This window comes from Mesocricetus auratus, unplaced genomic scaffold (assembly GCF_017639785.1).
Source record: "Mesocricetus auratus isolate SY011 unplaced genomic scaffold, BCM_Maur_2.0 Super-Scaffold_100046, whole genome shotgun sequence".
Lineage (NCBI taxonomy): Eukaryota > Metazoa > Chordata > Mammalia > Rodentia > Cricetidae > Mesocricetus > Mesocricetus auratus.
This window is the reverse complement of record NW_024429223.1, coordinates 3,025,095-3,042,406: the sequence shown is the minus strand read 5'-3', so window position 1 is coordinate 3,042,406 and position 17,312 is coordinate 3,025,095. Positions and strand designations below refer to the sequence as shown.

Below are 17,312 nucleotides of genomic sequence, written 5' to 3'. Positions count from 1 at the left end.
TGGGCTCTGTGTCCAGGGCAAATGGTGTCTATTTTCAGCAATAGAGACTTACCTTCCACCTTTGGGGACAATCAAGGGAAATAGCAAGCCTGTCATGTTTTGAGAGTCTTAGGCATCCCTGAGCAACTAAGAGGGGGCTTCTCACACCTGGTGTTGGGTTTGTTAGGTAATCTGTGGTTCTCATGGGGAGCATTGTCAGCCCACATGGGAACATAACATTTAAACGATGTGTGTATATGATGTGTACACCAGCTTCCGTGTAGTGTAGATGTGTTTAGGTAGATGGTTAGTGGAATGATTCCTTATGACTGTGAGATGCTATATTACCTGCTTCCTCCTTGTGTGTTTGCCTCCTCCCCTCTCTGCTCCCTCGCTAACGCCCCTGCCCTTTTCCCCGTTTCCCCCCAGTCCCCTCTGCTGCTCTTTCCCGCACTGTTTACTGTCTGTCCCAGGTTCTCCTGCTACCACAGATCAGCGCTGGGACTGCTGGGTAAAAGGCAGAAAGAGTCTGTCCTGGTGGCTCACAAGTTTAGTCTCAGCGTTTAGGGAGCAGAGTCAGGAGGACCTGTGAGTCCAGTCCAGGCTCACCTTCATAGCAGGTCCCTGCACAAACTAAGGCCCGTCTCAAAACAAAAGCCAGTAACCATAATAAACAAAAAGAGGAAAGCAAGGAATTAAGCAGATTTTTGCTTTTCTGGTGTGTTATTTAACTGATATCAGAGTAGCTTGGTTGGTTTAGAGAAACTTCTATATAAAAGAATTCCACACCCTCTGTGTGGAAGGGAATCACACAGTTAGAGTTACAAAAGTCATTTTGTTGACCGTGAGGAATTCGGTTGCTCCAACAGTGGTGAAAGGTTGCCGGGGAGTTGCACAAAGGAGGGATTAGGCCTTCTGTGCCCAAATCCCAGTGGTCAGTGTCAATGGTCTGTGTCACCAGAGTCAGGGCAGATGATGTTTCCGGTGCCATACAGTAAAAACTGCACAGGACAGTTTTCCCTCTCTCTCTCTCTCTCTCTCTCTCTCTCTCTCTCTCTCTCTCTCTCTCTCTCTCTCTCTCTCTCTCTCTCTCTCTCTCTCGTTCTTTCTTCCTTTCTTCTTTCTTTCTGTTTTTTTTTTTTTTTTTTGGTGCAGGGATCAAACCCAGACCAGATGAGTTTAACTGATAAATACACTCAGCAGTATATTTTACTGCTGAGTTATACTTTAGTCCCCTCATCATATACAAAGACCAGGAAAGCCCCTGATCAAGCTTCTAGAGTGAACCTTGAGCATAGGCAGTATGGGTTATGTACAGCACATTGAGTTACACTGTACGGGGAGGGATGAGGGGAGGGCGAGAGCAAGAAGGAAAGGCAGTCAATTGCTTCCTAGTGCCCAGTCCCCCATCTTCCTTGACAAGAAGCTCTTTGTTTTTCAAATGTATCGTGCCTAGGGTAAGGGTTGCCCTTCCCAGTTTCCCTGACAATGATGCCTGCTAAGGTTTGGCCCATGAAGATGGGTAGGGAAGTACTTAATGCGACTACTAGGTCTCCTTACATACAGGGAAACAAGTGTGCTCCTTCATCTCTTCCAAGCGGAAGGTCAAGCCCATGCTGTTTAGAGGCCATCACAGTAATCCAAGCAAGAGATTGTGGTGGTTTGGAATGGAACAGTTCCATCATTGTTTGTTTTAGGGAGGGTATTGTTTTTGTTTTGTCTTTTGAGACAGGGTCTTGTGTAACTCAGGCTTGGCTTGAACTCACACTAAATGCCTGAGGATTACAGGAGTATACCACCATGCCTAGTTTAGGACTAGTTTCTTTTATTTTCTTTTTTTGAGACAGGGTTTCTCTTTGTAGCTCTGTAGATCAGACTGGCCTCAAACTCACAGAGATCTGCCTGCTTCTGCCCCCTGAGTGCTGGAATTAAAGGCATGTGCCTCTTCACCCGGTTTAGGACTAGTTTCTTTTTTTTCTTTCCTTTATTGTTTTGGTTTTTCGGGACAGGGTTTCTCTGTATTGTTTTGGAGGCTGTCCTGGAACTGGCTCTTGTAGACCAGGCTGGCCTCGAACTCACAGAGATCCACCTGCCTCTGCCTCCCGAGTGCTGGGATTAAAGGCGTGCTCCACCAATGCCCAGCAGGACTAGTTCTTAATAAGGTCAAATATGTGTAATGTAGAATTTGCTGGTTTAGCCCTTTGCAAGTGCTTGGTTCATTAACAGTCAAAACATTCACAGGGTGGACAGCCACCACCATCCATCTAGAACTTTCCTCACAAAGCTGAAAGCTGCTGAGTGGGTGGTCTGTATGTAATCACTTGTTCTGTGTGAGAGTGTGCGGGATGCACATGCCACTGTGGACATGTGGAGGTCAGAGCAACGCTCCTCCTTCCTGAGCAGGGCGTCTTGTTTCTGCTACTGCTCCATTACTCTAGGCTAGCTAACTGTGCCTTCTCCCCCCTCGGTCAGCATGGGGCGTGGCATTTCAGGTGGATATTACCACTGGGTTTTTGTAGGCTTCTGGGCCACTAGGGCTTTGCTCCCCACCAAGCCATCTCCTAGCCCTGGAGAATATTTTAGCAGTTTTGTGTATCTGGGTTTGTTGTTGTGTTTCTGTGTATGTTTTGAGATAGGGCCTCCCTGTGTAGACCAGGCTAGCCTTGTACTCATGGACTTACAAAGATTAGCCTGCTTCTGCCTCCCAATTGCTGGAATTACATGTAATGGGGTCTTTGTGTGTGGTGTGTGTGTGTGTGAATCAAAGATGCCCCCAGGGTTTCTTTTATGTGTGTGTGTGTGTGTGTGTGTGTGTGTGTGTATCAAAGATGTTCCCAGGGTTTCTTTTATGTACCTGTGCGTGCGTGCGTGCGTGCGTGCGTGCGTGCGTGCGTGCGTGTGTGTGTGTGTGTGTGTGTGTGTGTGTGTGTGTGTGTGTGAATCAAAGATGCCCCCAGGGTTTCTTTTCTGTGCCTGGGTCACTTCCTGCACTGCTGTTTGTTTACTGAGATAAGAGCAATGGGGAGGAGACGCCCACTGTGGGAACAGAGCTGAGGTCCACGGCTATAAATTGTGGGAGCTGTCTGTTAGTGTGGTATTTAAAGATGGAAACTGGGTGAGTGCTGCTGGGGACCAGTGGGCCTTCGGGTCCTCCAGCGTGGAGAGGTCAGGGGATGACTGGGAAGCAGCCAGAGAGTCTGACAGGCCCGGCTGAAAAGCCAGGAGGGATCGAAGCCAGCATAGTATCTTGGGTGTTGGATGCTAAGCAAAGCAAGTGGGTCAGGGCAGGGAGAGGCTCACCCTCTCAGCTTTGCTGAGACAGACAGGCCAGGTGCCTCTCTGACCCATCCCAAGACCTGTCACAGAATCACCAGCCAGGACACCATGGAGGTAAATTGTAAATTGGCTGGAGTGTCCCTCCAACAGGTGGACATGGAGCACATAGTCTCAGGGAAGCAGCTTGTGAAACCTTGGTTCAGGTTATACTTTTTTATGTTGTTGAAATAGCTTCTTGTTGCCCAGGCTGACTTTAAACTTCTAGAGTGGGCCTCCTGCCTAGGCCTCCTGAAAAGCCCAGGTTGAGGCTGTGTACTACTGTACTCGGTTCTGAAATATTCTTAAGGCAATGACAACGTCTAACACAAATATGCTCAGATCAACAAAAACAACTTTGCAAGTTCTAATAGGATTCTAGGTCATATGATGTGTGGTGACTTGGATATGTTTTTATTTCTAATCCATATAAACATATAACTTGTATCTGAAGTGGGAAAAGTGCTTATAGCAGATGCTGTCTTTGATGTGCCATGATTAATGTGGGTTTAGTTACTTACCTTTAGTAGCTTTTCCCTGGATAATCTTTTTTTTAAGGCAGGGTCTCTCATAGGCAAGATGGTTTTTAACTCTAGGTTCTCTTGCTGGGAATCCAAGCTTGTTCCACCGCAGTGGGCTCTTCCCTGGAAGAGACTTACAATTGCCAGTAGTTACATTAAGATCTATAGCTGTGTAGCTGAGACATGGCTTCTTGTGAGGCTGGAGAGGCGTCTCTAAGGTAAGGAGAGAGGAGTGTTCTTGCAGAGACCTGAGTTGGCCTCCGCATTCACATTGGGTGGCTCACAACCACCTGTGAGTGTAGCTCCAGGGGGCCCAATGCCATCTTTTGGACTCTACGATCGCCTGTGCTCATGTGGACACAACAAATACACACAGTTTAAAAATAATTTTTAAACGTCTTGAAGGGGCTGGAGAGATGGCTCAGAGATTAAGAGCACCGACTGGTTTTCCAGATGTCCTGAGTTCAATTCCCAGCAACCACATGGTGGCTCACAACCATCTGTAATGAGATCTGGCGCCCTCTTCTGGTATGTGCAGACATACATGGAGGCAGGATGTTGTATTCATAATAAATAAATAACTCTTAAAAAATCTTGAAGAAAAAAAAAGACTGGGTATGCTGGAACAAACCGTAATCAGAGCATTTGGGAAGCAGAGGCTGACTAGTCTTTGTGTGTATGAGTATGAGGCTAGCCTGGTCTACATAAGAATTTCTAGGCTAGATAGTGAGACCCTGTCTCAAAAGTGAGAAAAAGAAAGACTTCTTATATATTCGGCACGTATTACATGGTAGTAAATTAAACTCAGGACCTGTGCATGCTAAGGCAGGTGCTCTATTATTGATCTCTAATCCCAGCCCAGCAGTATATTTTTGGTATAGTTTACTTGGCAAGTGAACCACAAAACCAACACATACCACCTAGGTTTTGCTAAAATACCCAAGGTACAGGTCTGAGATACAGAAAAGGCTGCAGTTGTGGGCTGTATTTATTTGAGAATAGTTGGTACTGCTTATTTTTTAGCAGACCACCGCCCCAATCTCAGGCCAGTTAAAAGCGAGCATGTATCACTGTTTAAAGTTTCGTGTGTCATGCTGCTTACTTAGCCCATGCGACAGGAACTCAGGAACCACCTCCTCTGTTTTCACTGGCAGCACGGCAGCTTGTCCAGGGCAGAAGGTCGTTTGTCTGAGTTGGCAGCCTTTGGTCTTGGTGCTGCTGTGGAGCATCTGCTGACTTTAACTGCGCTCCCTGGCTGCTCCATGCACACAGCATGACGTCTGTCTGATGGGCCTTGCTGGCTGCAGAGAGGTGCACACACACGTTTTTGTTAATCAGAAGGAATCATGCCCAGGGGATGGAAATCGAGTCTTAGGACTTCAGCACCAGCAGTCCTTGTCAGGGTTACCCATGTCGTTTGCAGTAAGCTTGTGCTTTCCCCTTCTAACCTACAGCAGCTTTCAGAAGCGCTTTCCGTCGTCCACAAGTAGTCTGTGCATTGTGTTTCTCCCAGACACATTTAGATATATCAGTATCGCACTCTGGTTTGTGGGCTAGGCCATTATGTAATGATTCTGGAATTATCACAAAACAAAAGCTGTATTCAAAACAAGGTTGAAGACGCAGGAAACCAGTTGGAATCTGTAAGGTGTATGTGAGTCCTGGAGGAAGAAACAATGAAACAGCTTTGGAATTTCTAATGGGAGCAGCTTGTCTGACACTTCCTTTCTCTTGAGAGACCTTTGTCTGACCAGACCTAAGGTACGCAGCAATGGCTTAGTTCTTGCCTTGCTAGGGACTCGAGAAAGGTGAACTCTTAGTGTAGTAAGGTAGTGCAGTGAACTTCTGGGTCCATCATTTGTGTTAATATGGAAAAAAAAATAAGCTGTTTTGGGAGACGAGGTTGTCCTAGGCACCCACAGTTCCATTCATCTGCTGAGTTGTAACAGAGTTCCCAAACTCTAAAAAAGTAGAGTTTACATGTAGATTGACCCACTACAACTGCGCTGCTGTAGAAAGGATGTCTTTTAGTCCTAAAGCAGGATGGCCTTAAAGTAGAACCCTTTGCAGTCTGCTTAAGATATAAAATTTATGAGAAGAAGCAGGACATGGTGGCCCGGACCAGTCTGACTACACGACTTGCTGCCCCGAGAAACAATCAAATGGCGTGGAGAGACAGCTGCATGAGTTCAGTTCCAGGCACCTCTGTGGTAGTTCAGACTGAGTGTAATTTCAGTTCCAGGGGATCCAGTACCCTCTTCTGGCCTTTCAGATGCTAGGCTTGCACATGGTGCTCAGATATGTGTGTAGGCAAACACATACAAAAATTAATAAAATACTAACAACAAACAAATACATCAAGAAGCATGGGCGCTCTGGTTATGCCCATGACCACAACATGGTTAGGAGATACTGCGCCTGTGGAGCAAGGGGATGGGTGCTCTGTGCTCTGGTGTTCTGTTTGGAGTGGACTTTGAATCTGGGCCTCTTGCCTCAGCCTCCTGAGTGCTGGGATTACAGGCATGTACCATGGCACCTGGCTCATGAGACACCCTTCTTGGCCATCAGGAATTCCCAGTAAATAGGGCTCTGTTTCAGTAGGTCCCTTCTTTAGAACTTACCCCTGTTGATTTTACATCCCAGATCTTGTCACGGCTAGACAGGTATGTCTGGTGGTTAGAAATGTCTTTTGGGGTAAAACAGACCTGGTTTTAAATCCTCACTTAAACCTCCTGACGTTTAGCGAGCTTATCTTTTTTTAAATTATTTTATTTTATGTGCATCGGTGTTTTGCCTTCATGTATGTTTGTGTAAAGGTGTTGGATCCCCTGGAACCAGAGTTGCAGACGGTTGTGAGCTGCCATGTGGGGGTGCTGGGAATTGAACTCTGGTCCTCTGGAAGAGCAGCCCGTGCATCTCTTGCAGCCCTGCAAGTTTACCTTTTTAAGCCTGATTTTGTCATCTGTGAAATGGGCCCACGGGTCACATTGCACACAGTACTTTCCTTGTGTGGTGTTCGTGGGTTGCCGTGGCGGCTGCTGGTGAAGCTTCAGCGCTGTTTTAAGCGTTAGTGCCCGTCTTTGGCTGTTGTACTCACCCATTTGCTAACCGGCTTTCTCTTTGTGAACCAAAAGCTGTCTGTGACCCTGGGATACACACTCTTCCAAACCTGTGTGAGGACAGTCACCCAGAGCTGGCCCGGCCCTGAGTCAGGGAGGTGAGATCTATCATGGGGCTTGGGGACTGGGCCCGAGTGAGCCCAGAGAAAGAGCAAGGGTGGGCGGGGACAGGAGCCCTGTCTCTCAGAAGGTGGTGTTTACTCAAGGTGACATTTGAGAAGAAGTGGTCACTGAAACCGGCTTCCAAGACTTAGGGTTGGCTTAGCCTTTAATTAATCATTTACAGCGTGTATTTTGTCACAGTCGTAATTGGGCTGATGCTCCCCACACCGTGGGAAGGGGAAGGCACTTGTTAGAAGAGCTGTAGATTAAATGACTCATCTGAGGTCAAGCACTTAATAAGCAGCTGAGAGAGCAGCCTGACTGACAGGCTGGCATCTCCTCCCCTCTGCCTCCTGTGGCAGGTGCACCCACCCTGGCCCCCCAGCCTAACTGTGAGCTAGGCGCCAGGCTTCACGCCGTTTCTCAGGATGTTTCTTTCTTTCTTGGCTCTAACCTGAGAGAGCCCTTTCCTCACCACCTGCCAGGCGGCTTGGTCCCGGCTGGGCCTGACCTTGTGTGTCTATTTATGGCCTTGCTGTCTCTCCCAGCCCTGTCAGAGTAACCCTCACGCCGGAGGGCTTGCCCACTCTCCTCCCTGTGTACCCGCCGTTCCTGAGCTCTGGACGTGTTGGGTGTTCACAGGTTACACATTTTTAGAAAGGGCGGGTCATTGTCACTGATGAGAAGCTGTGAGAATGTGACCCCAGAGCCTGGTGGCCTCCTCACTCCCCTCTCCCCTCCTCTTGTAGCCTGCCAAGAAGCCGAGGAAAAGGGGGGGAGGAGGAAGTGTACTGGAGGAGCCAGCCAGTACACTCTCTGCGTACGCGCTGCGGGGAACTTCTGGTGCCCTGAGCCAATGGTTAAGCCTGAATTTCTGCTGTGTGCCTGGTCTCGGTGCTGCCAGCCTCTTCCTGTGTGGGTATTGGTTGTTGAAGGCAGCAGGCACACTGGCTAAACGCTTAGATGATGAAGAGACCACTCTGCCCCATCCAGTTGGTGTCGTAACCTTGAAACCCAGTTCCATAACTTTCTAGCCTCAGTCTTCCTCTCTGTAAAATGGAGATGACTTCACGGGGTGTTTTGGGAATGTGATACAACCCATATGAGATCTGTAGTGTAGACTAAGCACATGTTGAATACTCGGTTAAAGCTGATTGGTAGTGTGTAATTCATGTCAGGTGTCTCCAGCTGGATTCTTAGGTCTGCTACCTCTGCGTTGTCCCTCATGCTGCCCTCAGAGACATAGCCTTAAGGGGAGGAGCTCTGGGGAAAGGGCCGTGGAAGTCCGGGGTGTTTGGGTGGGGCTCAGCTGTGATTTATCGTTCACTACAGAGTGCGACACTTTGGTGTGAGCCTTTTGTTTGGTTGTTTGCTTTAGTTTTGGATGAAATTTTTCATTGGCTTGTTTGGCGGTTTCCACAGGGGGGAAATCACTCAGAGGGAGTAGGTGCTATGTTGGGAGCTGGCCTTTCTCAGTTTCTTCAGCAAAACAGCTCTGATGTGTGAGGCTGGATCGGTTTGTGGTGAAGGGCAGCCCTGACTGAAGTGGCTGAATCTTCTCATCCAAGGGACAACATGGGGTTAGAGCAAGGGGACTCTCTGGGATGTTAGAGCTGTGTAGAAAACACACACCCAGTTGGGCTTCTTTGTATTTGGAGATGGGGCGTCTCACCAAATTGCCCAGGCTGGCCTTGAACTTGCAGTTCCCCAACCTCAGTGTCTTTGCGGCTGGCAGGTTCTCCCTCCGCTTTAAAAAGAGAAACACGTGGAATCCTCACAAACATATCATAGCTGTTGTCAAGTAAAAAATAAAACCAGACTGGGAGTTGTGCACTCCTGAGATCCAAGAGACTTAGGCGGAGGCAGGAACATTGTAAGTTCAAAGCCAGCTTGGGCTTTTTAGTGTAACCTTGTCTTAAAGTGCAAAGATAAAAAGGGCTGAGGATGTTAGGTCTTGCTTGTTCTATTTCAGGCCCTGGAATCGATTCTTTGAAATTTTGTTTATTTAATTAATCTTTTTGTGTATGAGTGCACTGCCCTTGGAAGCCAGAAGGCATCTGATTGAAGCTAAAGGTGCTTGTGAGGGAATCAGTTCTTTAAGTACCACCAAAAACATAAAGGAGGGGCTGGAGAGATGGCTCAGGGGTTAAGAGCACTGAATGCTCTTCCAGAGGTCCTGAGTTCAATTCCCAGCAACCACATGGTGGCTCACAACCATCTGTCATGAGATCTGGTGCCCTCTTCTGGCCTGCAGACATACATGCAGACAGAACACTGTATACATAAAAAATAAATCTTAAAAAAAAAAAAATGAAGGAAAAAAAAATAGTCTGCAGACAGAAAAAGAACGGCCGCCCTGATCTCCATGTAAATGCTTTCATGACTTAAAATGTTCATAAGGCTAACAATTTAGAACACTTGTCTATTTTTTATAATTTATTTATTTATTATGTATACAATACTCTGCCTTCATGTACGCCTGCAGGCCAGAAGAGGGCACCAGATCTCATTACAGATGGTTGTGAGCCACCATGTGGTTCCTGGGAATTGAACTCAGGACCTCTGGAAGAGCAGCCAGTGCTCTTAACCTCTGAGCCATCTCTCCAGCCCCAGAACACTTGTCTATTAACATAGGATTTTGCTTCTATTATTGAAGCACCAGATGAAGTGACTATTATGTTGTTCTATTATTAAATAGAACTTGGGAATCAGATATTGGAGTAAGAACCTGATAGTTCCAAAGAGCAACGGAGAACTGATCAGTTGACCCTGCCTCTCCACACTTCCAGATCAAAAAGACTCTCAAATCTTTCTGAGCCCCTCCCTATTCCTTCCTGTGTCTCTCTATCCTAATCTGGGTCAGCCAAAAACCCTATGGTTAATTCTGGCCAACTAAATGTTGACTCCAACCTCTTGATTCAAGGTTTAACTTTATTGGCAGTCAGGAATGTCAGACTACAATCAAAATATCCCACAGCGTATTATTGCAGGGGCTTATTTTATAGCCAAGGCTGCCTTCTAACTCTCTTTGTAGACCAGGCTGGTCTTGAACGCATGATGCTTCTGCTTAAGCCTCCCAAGTGCTAAAATTATCCAAATGCGTCACCACCATCTGACAAGTTTATTGTTTGAAAAAAAAAATGAATTTCCAGCTGGATATGGAGGCGTCCCAGCACTTGGGACACAGAGGCAGGTGCACCTCTGTGAGTTCAAGGTCAGCTTGGACTACATAGTGAGTTCCAGGACAGCCAGGGGCTATTTGAATTGTTAACCCCTCAACCAACCACTGAGTGTGCAGGGTTAGTGGTTTTCTGATCTGCTGGTGGGAATGTGACCTGTGTTTTGCTGGCTTCTGGAAGATTGGTCCATCTGTTGGCTTTGTTTTCTAAGACTGTGAACACCACAGACAACTTTGTTCAAAACAAGTATTAGCACAGCACTGAAACAATTAGTATCTTTGGGTTGCATTTCCAGTGGAATGTCTTCTCCGTCAGACCAACTCCATGAGTTTTCCTTTGCACTGGGAACACTCCGTGGCCACCATAACTGAGATCATTGATGGCGTTAACCCAACAGGAACTCGTGGAGTCTAGGAGGAAGTGAGGAAGGACAGGTGGCGGGAGGTTGAAAGACCCCCTTTGTGCCTGATCCCTACTGCCTGCTTTGAAATGCTTCGACTTCTAAACTTGTAGTACCAAGGCCCGAGAGGCAGGGCACTTTTTAGCAGTGCATGCTTTCACGATTCCAAGTATGTTGACAGTTGGGAATTCATTGCACTGATCACGAGCAACCCACAGCCTAAAATCCCCTGGCTCTCTTGTCTTCACAGGTGTTGGGGCGATGTTTCCTGACGGTGGTGCAAGTCCATTTCCAGTTTTTGACTCACGCCCTGCAAAAAGTCCAGCCGGTGGCTCACTCTTGCTTTGCCGAGGTAGTTGTGCCGGAAAAAAAGAACAGCAGTCTGTGTGGCATGGGCCACACCCCCGAACTGGAGGAAGCCGTTCGGTCCTGGCGAGGAGCTGCTGAGGTGAGTGACCCTGGAGGCTTGTCGCAGAGCAAGGCACAGGCGGGGAGGTGTCTACACCAGAGCAGGGCACAGGCGGGGAGGTGTCTACACTAGAGCAGGGCACAGGCGGGGAGGTGTCTACACCAGAGCAAGGCACAGGCGGGGAGGTGTCCACACCAGAGCAGGGCACAGGCGGGGAGGTGTCCACACCAGAGCAGGGCACAGGCGGGGAGGTGTCTACACCAGAGCAGGGCACAGGCGGGGGGGGGTGTCTACACCAGAGCAGGGCACAGGCGGGGAGGTGTCCACACCAGAGCAGGGCACAGGCGGGGAGGTGTCCACACCAGAGCAGGGCACAGGCGGGGAGAGCAAGGGCCCTGCTTCTGAATGGGAATGGTGTGGGAACGCCAAAGAGGAGACCAGTGGGCAGCCGGCCTGACTGGCGAGGTGAACCTCACAAACACCAGGGTTTCCGGAATGTGCCACCACTGCTGGTGTTTGTGGTGCTGGGGACAGAACCCTGAACTTCATGTATGCTAGGTAAGCGATCCTAGCATGCATGAAACGGAACTGCATCCTCAGCCCTGTTGGGGCGCATTGTGTTATTGTTCTTGTTGTTTTATCTTTATTTATTTATTAATTTTTTTGAGACAGTTTTTCTGTAGCCCTGGATGTCCTGTAGACCAGGCTGGCCTTGAACTTAGATATCCACCTGCCTCTGCCTTTGAGTGCTGGGAATAAAGGTGTGTGCCACCACTGCCCAGCTGTTGTTTATATTTTAAAGATTTATTTTTAGTTGTGGAGGCGGATATATGCATTGACTGTAGGTGCCTATGGCGGTCAGAAGGATGATCAGATCCCCTGAACTGCTTGGTGTAGATGCTAGGAACTAAATTCAGGGCCTCTGCAAGGACAGTGCACACTTTAGTCTCTGAGCCATCTCTCTAGCCCGGGCGCTGCTGCCTTTGGAGATGAGCTCTCACTTTGCAGCCCAGACTGGCCGCTACTTCATGGCGTTCTGCCTTGGCCCTCCACGGCGGGGATTACAACCTTGAGCTGCTTCTGTGGCCGTCTTGATCTCTGAGAAGTGTTTGGAATCTTTGTAACCTTTGTTGCGCAGCCATGAGGACAGGAGTTTGGGTTCTAGTACCCACGGGCACACCTCTAGCTCCAGCTCTGAGTTTGCTGACTGTCAGCGTAGCCGACACCATCGTTAAAGTGATTTCCAGGGTTCGGGGAGAGACTTTGCTGTGAAGGGTATGACAGTGAGTGAACAATAGCCACCTGGTGCTGCAGGTGTGTCCTTTCCCACACACACGTGACTTAGAAATCTGTAAGAAGATTCTTCCCTGTTGTTTCCAGCCCTGCCTGTCCTGGAACTCACTCTGTAGACCAGGCTGATCTCGAACTCACAGAGATCCGCCTGCCTCTGCCTCCCAGGCGCTGGGATTAAAAGCGTGCGCCACCACCTTCCAGCTCTGTAAAAAGATTGTTCTCAGACAGACAGACCCAGGAAGACGAACGCATTTCCTCAGGTATGCAGAACCTGATTTAAATCTGTAGATGTGTGTGTTTGTGCGATGATACGGAAGGAGGAGGTCTTGGGGCAGGAAGAGAGGAGGAGGAGGAGGTCACACGTCATGTGGCGTGAGAGCGAAACAGGGCCGGGTGTCAGAGCCGGAGAGGACAGTGGTGGAGGGGTGAGTTACAACAAGTGTAGTACAAGTGTAGTGGCCAGAAAATAAGTAGAAAAAAGCGCTTCTGGTCTAATGGCTAGAACCTCCGTTATCAGTTGCTGTGCATGTGATGCGAGCCGTTTTCTATCAATTTATTTGACACACGAAGTCTTTCATTTTTTAAAGCTGAGTTGCTTCCCAGCACACTTCTCGGAGAAGCACGATGGAATGGCAAGGTGATCATATGTGCGGGAGGGGACAGTTCACCGTAAGCATTTACCTCCTTGCTGAGGACCTGCTACAGACATGGGCTGCAGGCTGTGTCCTGCCTAGTAGACAATCCCTTCTCTGGCCACTCTAGCGTGGCAGTCTCTCGTCCAGTGGTTCTCAGCGCGTGGGTCATGACCCATTCCGGGGCCTTTCACAGGGGTCACCTACGACCACTGAAAAACACAGACATTTACAGTACAGTCCACAGCAGTAGCAAAGTCACAGTTAGAAGCAGCAATGGCTAGAGGTGACCACAACATGAGGGACTGATTTAAGGCTCCTGCACACAGAAATATCTTGTCTCCCATCCAGGCTTGAGGCCATTTGGTGGTTTTTTAGAGTAACTCTGTAACTGCTTCTGAAGTTCTTATTAAGCTGATAATGCCTTATCTCTAAACATCTTTAACCAGGCCACAGCCCTTTATGAGCAGGAGAGGCAGGAAGATGACATTGTGGTCATGAGGCAGTTCTCTTACAGACTCCTAGCAGCCCACAAAGGCCACCTGACTAAGAGGAAGGCTTGCACTGCGCTGATGGCCGTGGGGAGCAGCACACCAGGACTGGCCCCACGCTTACGGTCTGACCCCAAAAAGGCTGGACTGTGACAGTCAGTATAAGCCTAAAGGCCGGCAGAGGAGTGCAGAAAAACCTGGACCACGTGTGCTCCTTTCTTGCTGAATTTTAGTGGTTCTCTTGCAGACACGCTGACAACCCTTTTTCCAGTGAGAGAAAGAAAAAGCAAACCCTCAAAGTTGAGACTTTACTAAGACTCGCTGTTCTATTTTATAGAACACAAGAACGTTAATTTCTTATGTGATGTCTAATTTGAGTCACTCCACAAGTTAAGTTGCAATGATTTGTGTTTTGTTATAGGGCTTTTTTTCTTCTGGATTTTCGAGACAAGGTTTCTCTGTGTAGCCGTGGGTGTCCTGGAACTCACTCTGTGCACCGGGCTGACCTCAAACTCACAGAGATCTGACTGCCTCTGCCTCCCATTCTGGGGTTAAAGGTGTGGGCCACCACTGCCTGGCTTGCTATAGGATCTTATAGGACCTATATCCAGGCATGGTGGCAAACACGTGTATCCTAGCACTTGGGAGGTGAGGCAGGAGGATTCAGGAATTCAAGGTCATCCTTGCTTACATAGTGAGTTCAAGGCCATCTTGGGGTACGTGAGACGCTGTCTCAAAACAACCAAAAATAAATTGATCTTCTGTCTCTTCTTGAGACAGGATTGTATGGGTTTTAGCATTGTGCCATTTCTTGACTTTGCAATATTTTATTGTGCTGTTGTTCATCCTTCCTTGCTGTTGTTTGTTTGACTTTTTCATGTAAAAGGCTTTCCTCAAGGCCAGTTGGAGGTTGTGTTAGGGCTGGGACCTGCTGGTGTCCCCTCCACTGCCCGTGTCCCCTCACTTACCATGTCCCCTCCACCAGCAGACCTTTGTCTGTCATCTGAAGGGGAGTTTCTCATGGTTCAGTGTTAGGTTCCCTTTTCCTAAGGATCTCTACCCAGTGTTGGGACTTAGACCACTCCTGTGCAGGTGGGGGTGGGGTCTTCAAATGTGTGTGGTCAACCCGCTCTCCATGGGCTCCAGGGCTCTGAATGAAGCAGCTACCTATCTTGGGTTCCCCAGGTGGCTCGGATTTGGCTTCTCACACACATTTCTCTCTATAGCATCCTCATGCGGGTCGGGATGCCATCTGACACTAGGCCATGCATCTAAGACCCCGGACTGACCTTCCCGTCTTCCCGTCATGCGGGTCGGGGTGCCATCTGACACTAGGCCATGCATCTAAGACCCAGGACTGACCTTCCCGTCTTCCCGTCTGCATCCAGTCTGGTGCTTAGGCAAGCCCCCTGCAGTCATCCAGATGCTCTCAGGACTGCTCCCCGCTGCCAGCCCCTGCACCTAGCCTGTCTGCTGTCACTTCCTAGGTTTCTGAGGGTGGGCCACACTTTCCTGAACCGTGTCTCCCACTCTGCTCACCACTGTGACTTCAGAGTCTGACTGCCCGCTTCTCATGCGGTTACGGTCAAATGTGGAAGCCGCATGTGACATAGTGAGCCCTGCCGTGTGAGGCGACTGTCTTGCTCTGGCCATTGTCCTGTGTTCTCGTGCTTTGTGGAGTTCCTTGGGCTGTTTTGGATCCTGGTGAACATTAGGACTCATTAGTGCCCTGACCTACCCTCACCCTACCTGAGCGCATGCAGTCCCAGCTGCCAACCCAAACTGCCGTTTTATGAGACGGGATCTTGTTGTATAGCCCAGTGTGGCCTGGCCTTAGAGCACTGGGGTTACAGGGTTTCTGAAGATGTCCCCAGTGCCACGTCAGTGCCTGTGTGCTCCCTGCTACGAGGCCATCGTCCCCAGGAAGGCAGGAACCAGGCTTTATGTCCTAGTTAGCTAGCACAATCCCTGGAGACTAATCCTTTCACTGGAAGATTCTTAGAAAGAGTCAGATGGTTTTAAATCTTAAGACTATTAAGTTTCAGGGTTTCGTTAGACTGTAAGCTGGTGTGTACATATGATGTGTGAAACCAAAAGCCTTCAACTTGACAGCATTGAAGCTGCTAGTTTCTGTAGTTTCTTTTTTTTGGGGGGGTGTTCAAGGCATGGTTTCTCTGTATGGCTTTGGAGGCTGTCCTGGAACTTACTCTGTACCATGCTGGCCTGGAACTCACAGAGATCTGCCTGCCTCTGCCTCCCGAGTGCTGGTATTTATTTATTTAATTTAATTTTGCTAGTAACTGTACTGTCCTCTTTTACCTACGGCTACTGTTTATGTCTTAGGCAACATCCAGGTTAAGAGAGAGAGGCTGTGATGGGCGCTTGGCAGGAATTGAAGTCCAGCAACTCTTTTGTTCTCAAAGTGCAGCGATTCCTGAGCACCAGCTAAAAGAGCTGAACATAAAGATTGACAGTGCTTTGCAGGTAAGTGTTTTAGCACTGATGTTGGGCCAGTTAAAAAGGTAACAAGTAATAATAACTAGGAAGATTTAAACATAGTATTCTTTTTTTTTTTAAAGATTTATTTATTTATTTCATATACAGTGTTCTGCCTACATACCAGAAGAGGGCACCAGATTGAATTGTAGATAGTTGTGAGCCACCATGTGGTTGCTGGGAATTGAACTCAGGACCCCTGGAAGAGCAGTCAGTGCTCTTAACCTCTGAGCCATCTCTCCAGCCCTAAACATAGTATTCTTATTCTTTGAGAATTTCATGTATACACATACAGTGTATTTTAGTCATATTCACCCACCTATCCTTCCCTAACCCCTTCCATAACTGTAGAAACTAAGTTCCTGTTTTTGCTGGGCTCTGTCATATTCTAATCTGCGGCATAACCTTGATTCTTGCAGGCATATAAAATAGCGTTGGAAAGCTTAGGCCACTGTGAGTATGCAATGAAGGCTGGCTTCCACCTGAACCCAAAGGCCATTGAAGCAAGTTTGCAGGTACACTCTTCTCTCCAGTTGAGAGCCCATGCTTTGCCGTGTGAGCCATGCCTCACCTCCCCTCTCCTCTGCAAACCTTCCAGGGCTGCTGCAGTGACGCCGAGGCCCAGCAGACGGGGCGAAGGCAGACACCCCCACAGCCCATGCAGTGTGAGCTCCCCACCGTCCCTGTGCAGATAGGACCGCACTTCCTGAAGGGGGTCTCCTTCAATGAGTCGGCTGCTGACAACCTGAAGCTTAAGACGGTAGCTTCCCATGGTTTCCTTGGGTTCAAGCAACTGAGCGTGAACATAAATAGAACTATTACGGGAAACGTCAGGCCCGTAGATTAAACATGTAGATTAAAACCTCGCTGGAGATCATGGAAAGGGCCTCTCTAACGTTCCTGAGTACAGTGATGGCCAATGCAGGCTGGGATGTCTCTTTTTGTGATGTGTGGTGCTAGGGGTTGAACCAGGGCCTCACGCATGCATAGCAAGCATTAAATCACACCCAGCCCTAGGGTAGCATAAGACATTTGCTAAGAAAGTTTTATTAATAATTTTGTTCCAATGTTTAATAGACTTTGAGAGAACACTGTGAACTACTGTTGATTTATTAATGCTTACTGGTTCATTTTTTTAGAATTAAGCAATAGAAATCTTAGTCTTTTGTGAAGCATCATAGGTGCAGGAATTACAGCAAAGTGCTTCGCATGCATTGTTTTTATCTAATTCATGGTCTCATTGAGGCGTGGCTATTCCCCCTTGCTCCCATTTGACAGAGGAACTGAGGCCCGAAATGACATGCCTAGGAATTGGGAGAACTGTTATGTTCTCCTGTACTCTGTGTTGTCCTCTAAAAAAGTTGAGGTTGGGCCAGGCT

At 48.2% G+C, this 17,312-nt stretch overlaps 1 protein-coding gene across 3 annotated transcripts in view; it reads left to right on the top strand.

The window, feature by feature from the left end:
* The window catches only part of Garre1 (granule associated Rac and RHOG effector 1), an 80,169-nt gene that overhangs the window by 39,506 nt on the left and 23,351 nt on the right, over window positions 1-17,312 (top strand). For all 3 annotated transcript variants that reach the window (XM_040735407.1, XM_040735406.1, XM_040735408.1), the window contains 4 exons: window positions 10,863-11,060; window positions 15,781-15,921; window positions 16,353-16,448; window positions 16,532-16,693. In XM_040735407.1, coding sequence (XP_040591341.1) covers window positions 10,863-11,060; window positions 15,781-15,921; window positions 16,353-16,448; window positions 16,532-16,693 — 597 coding nt within the window. The remainder of the gene's footprint in view (window positions 1-10,862; window positions 11,061-15,780; window positions 15,922-16,352; window positions 16,449-16,531; window positions 16,694-17,312) is intronic.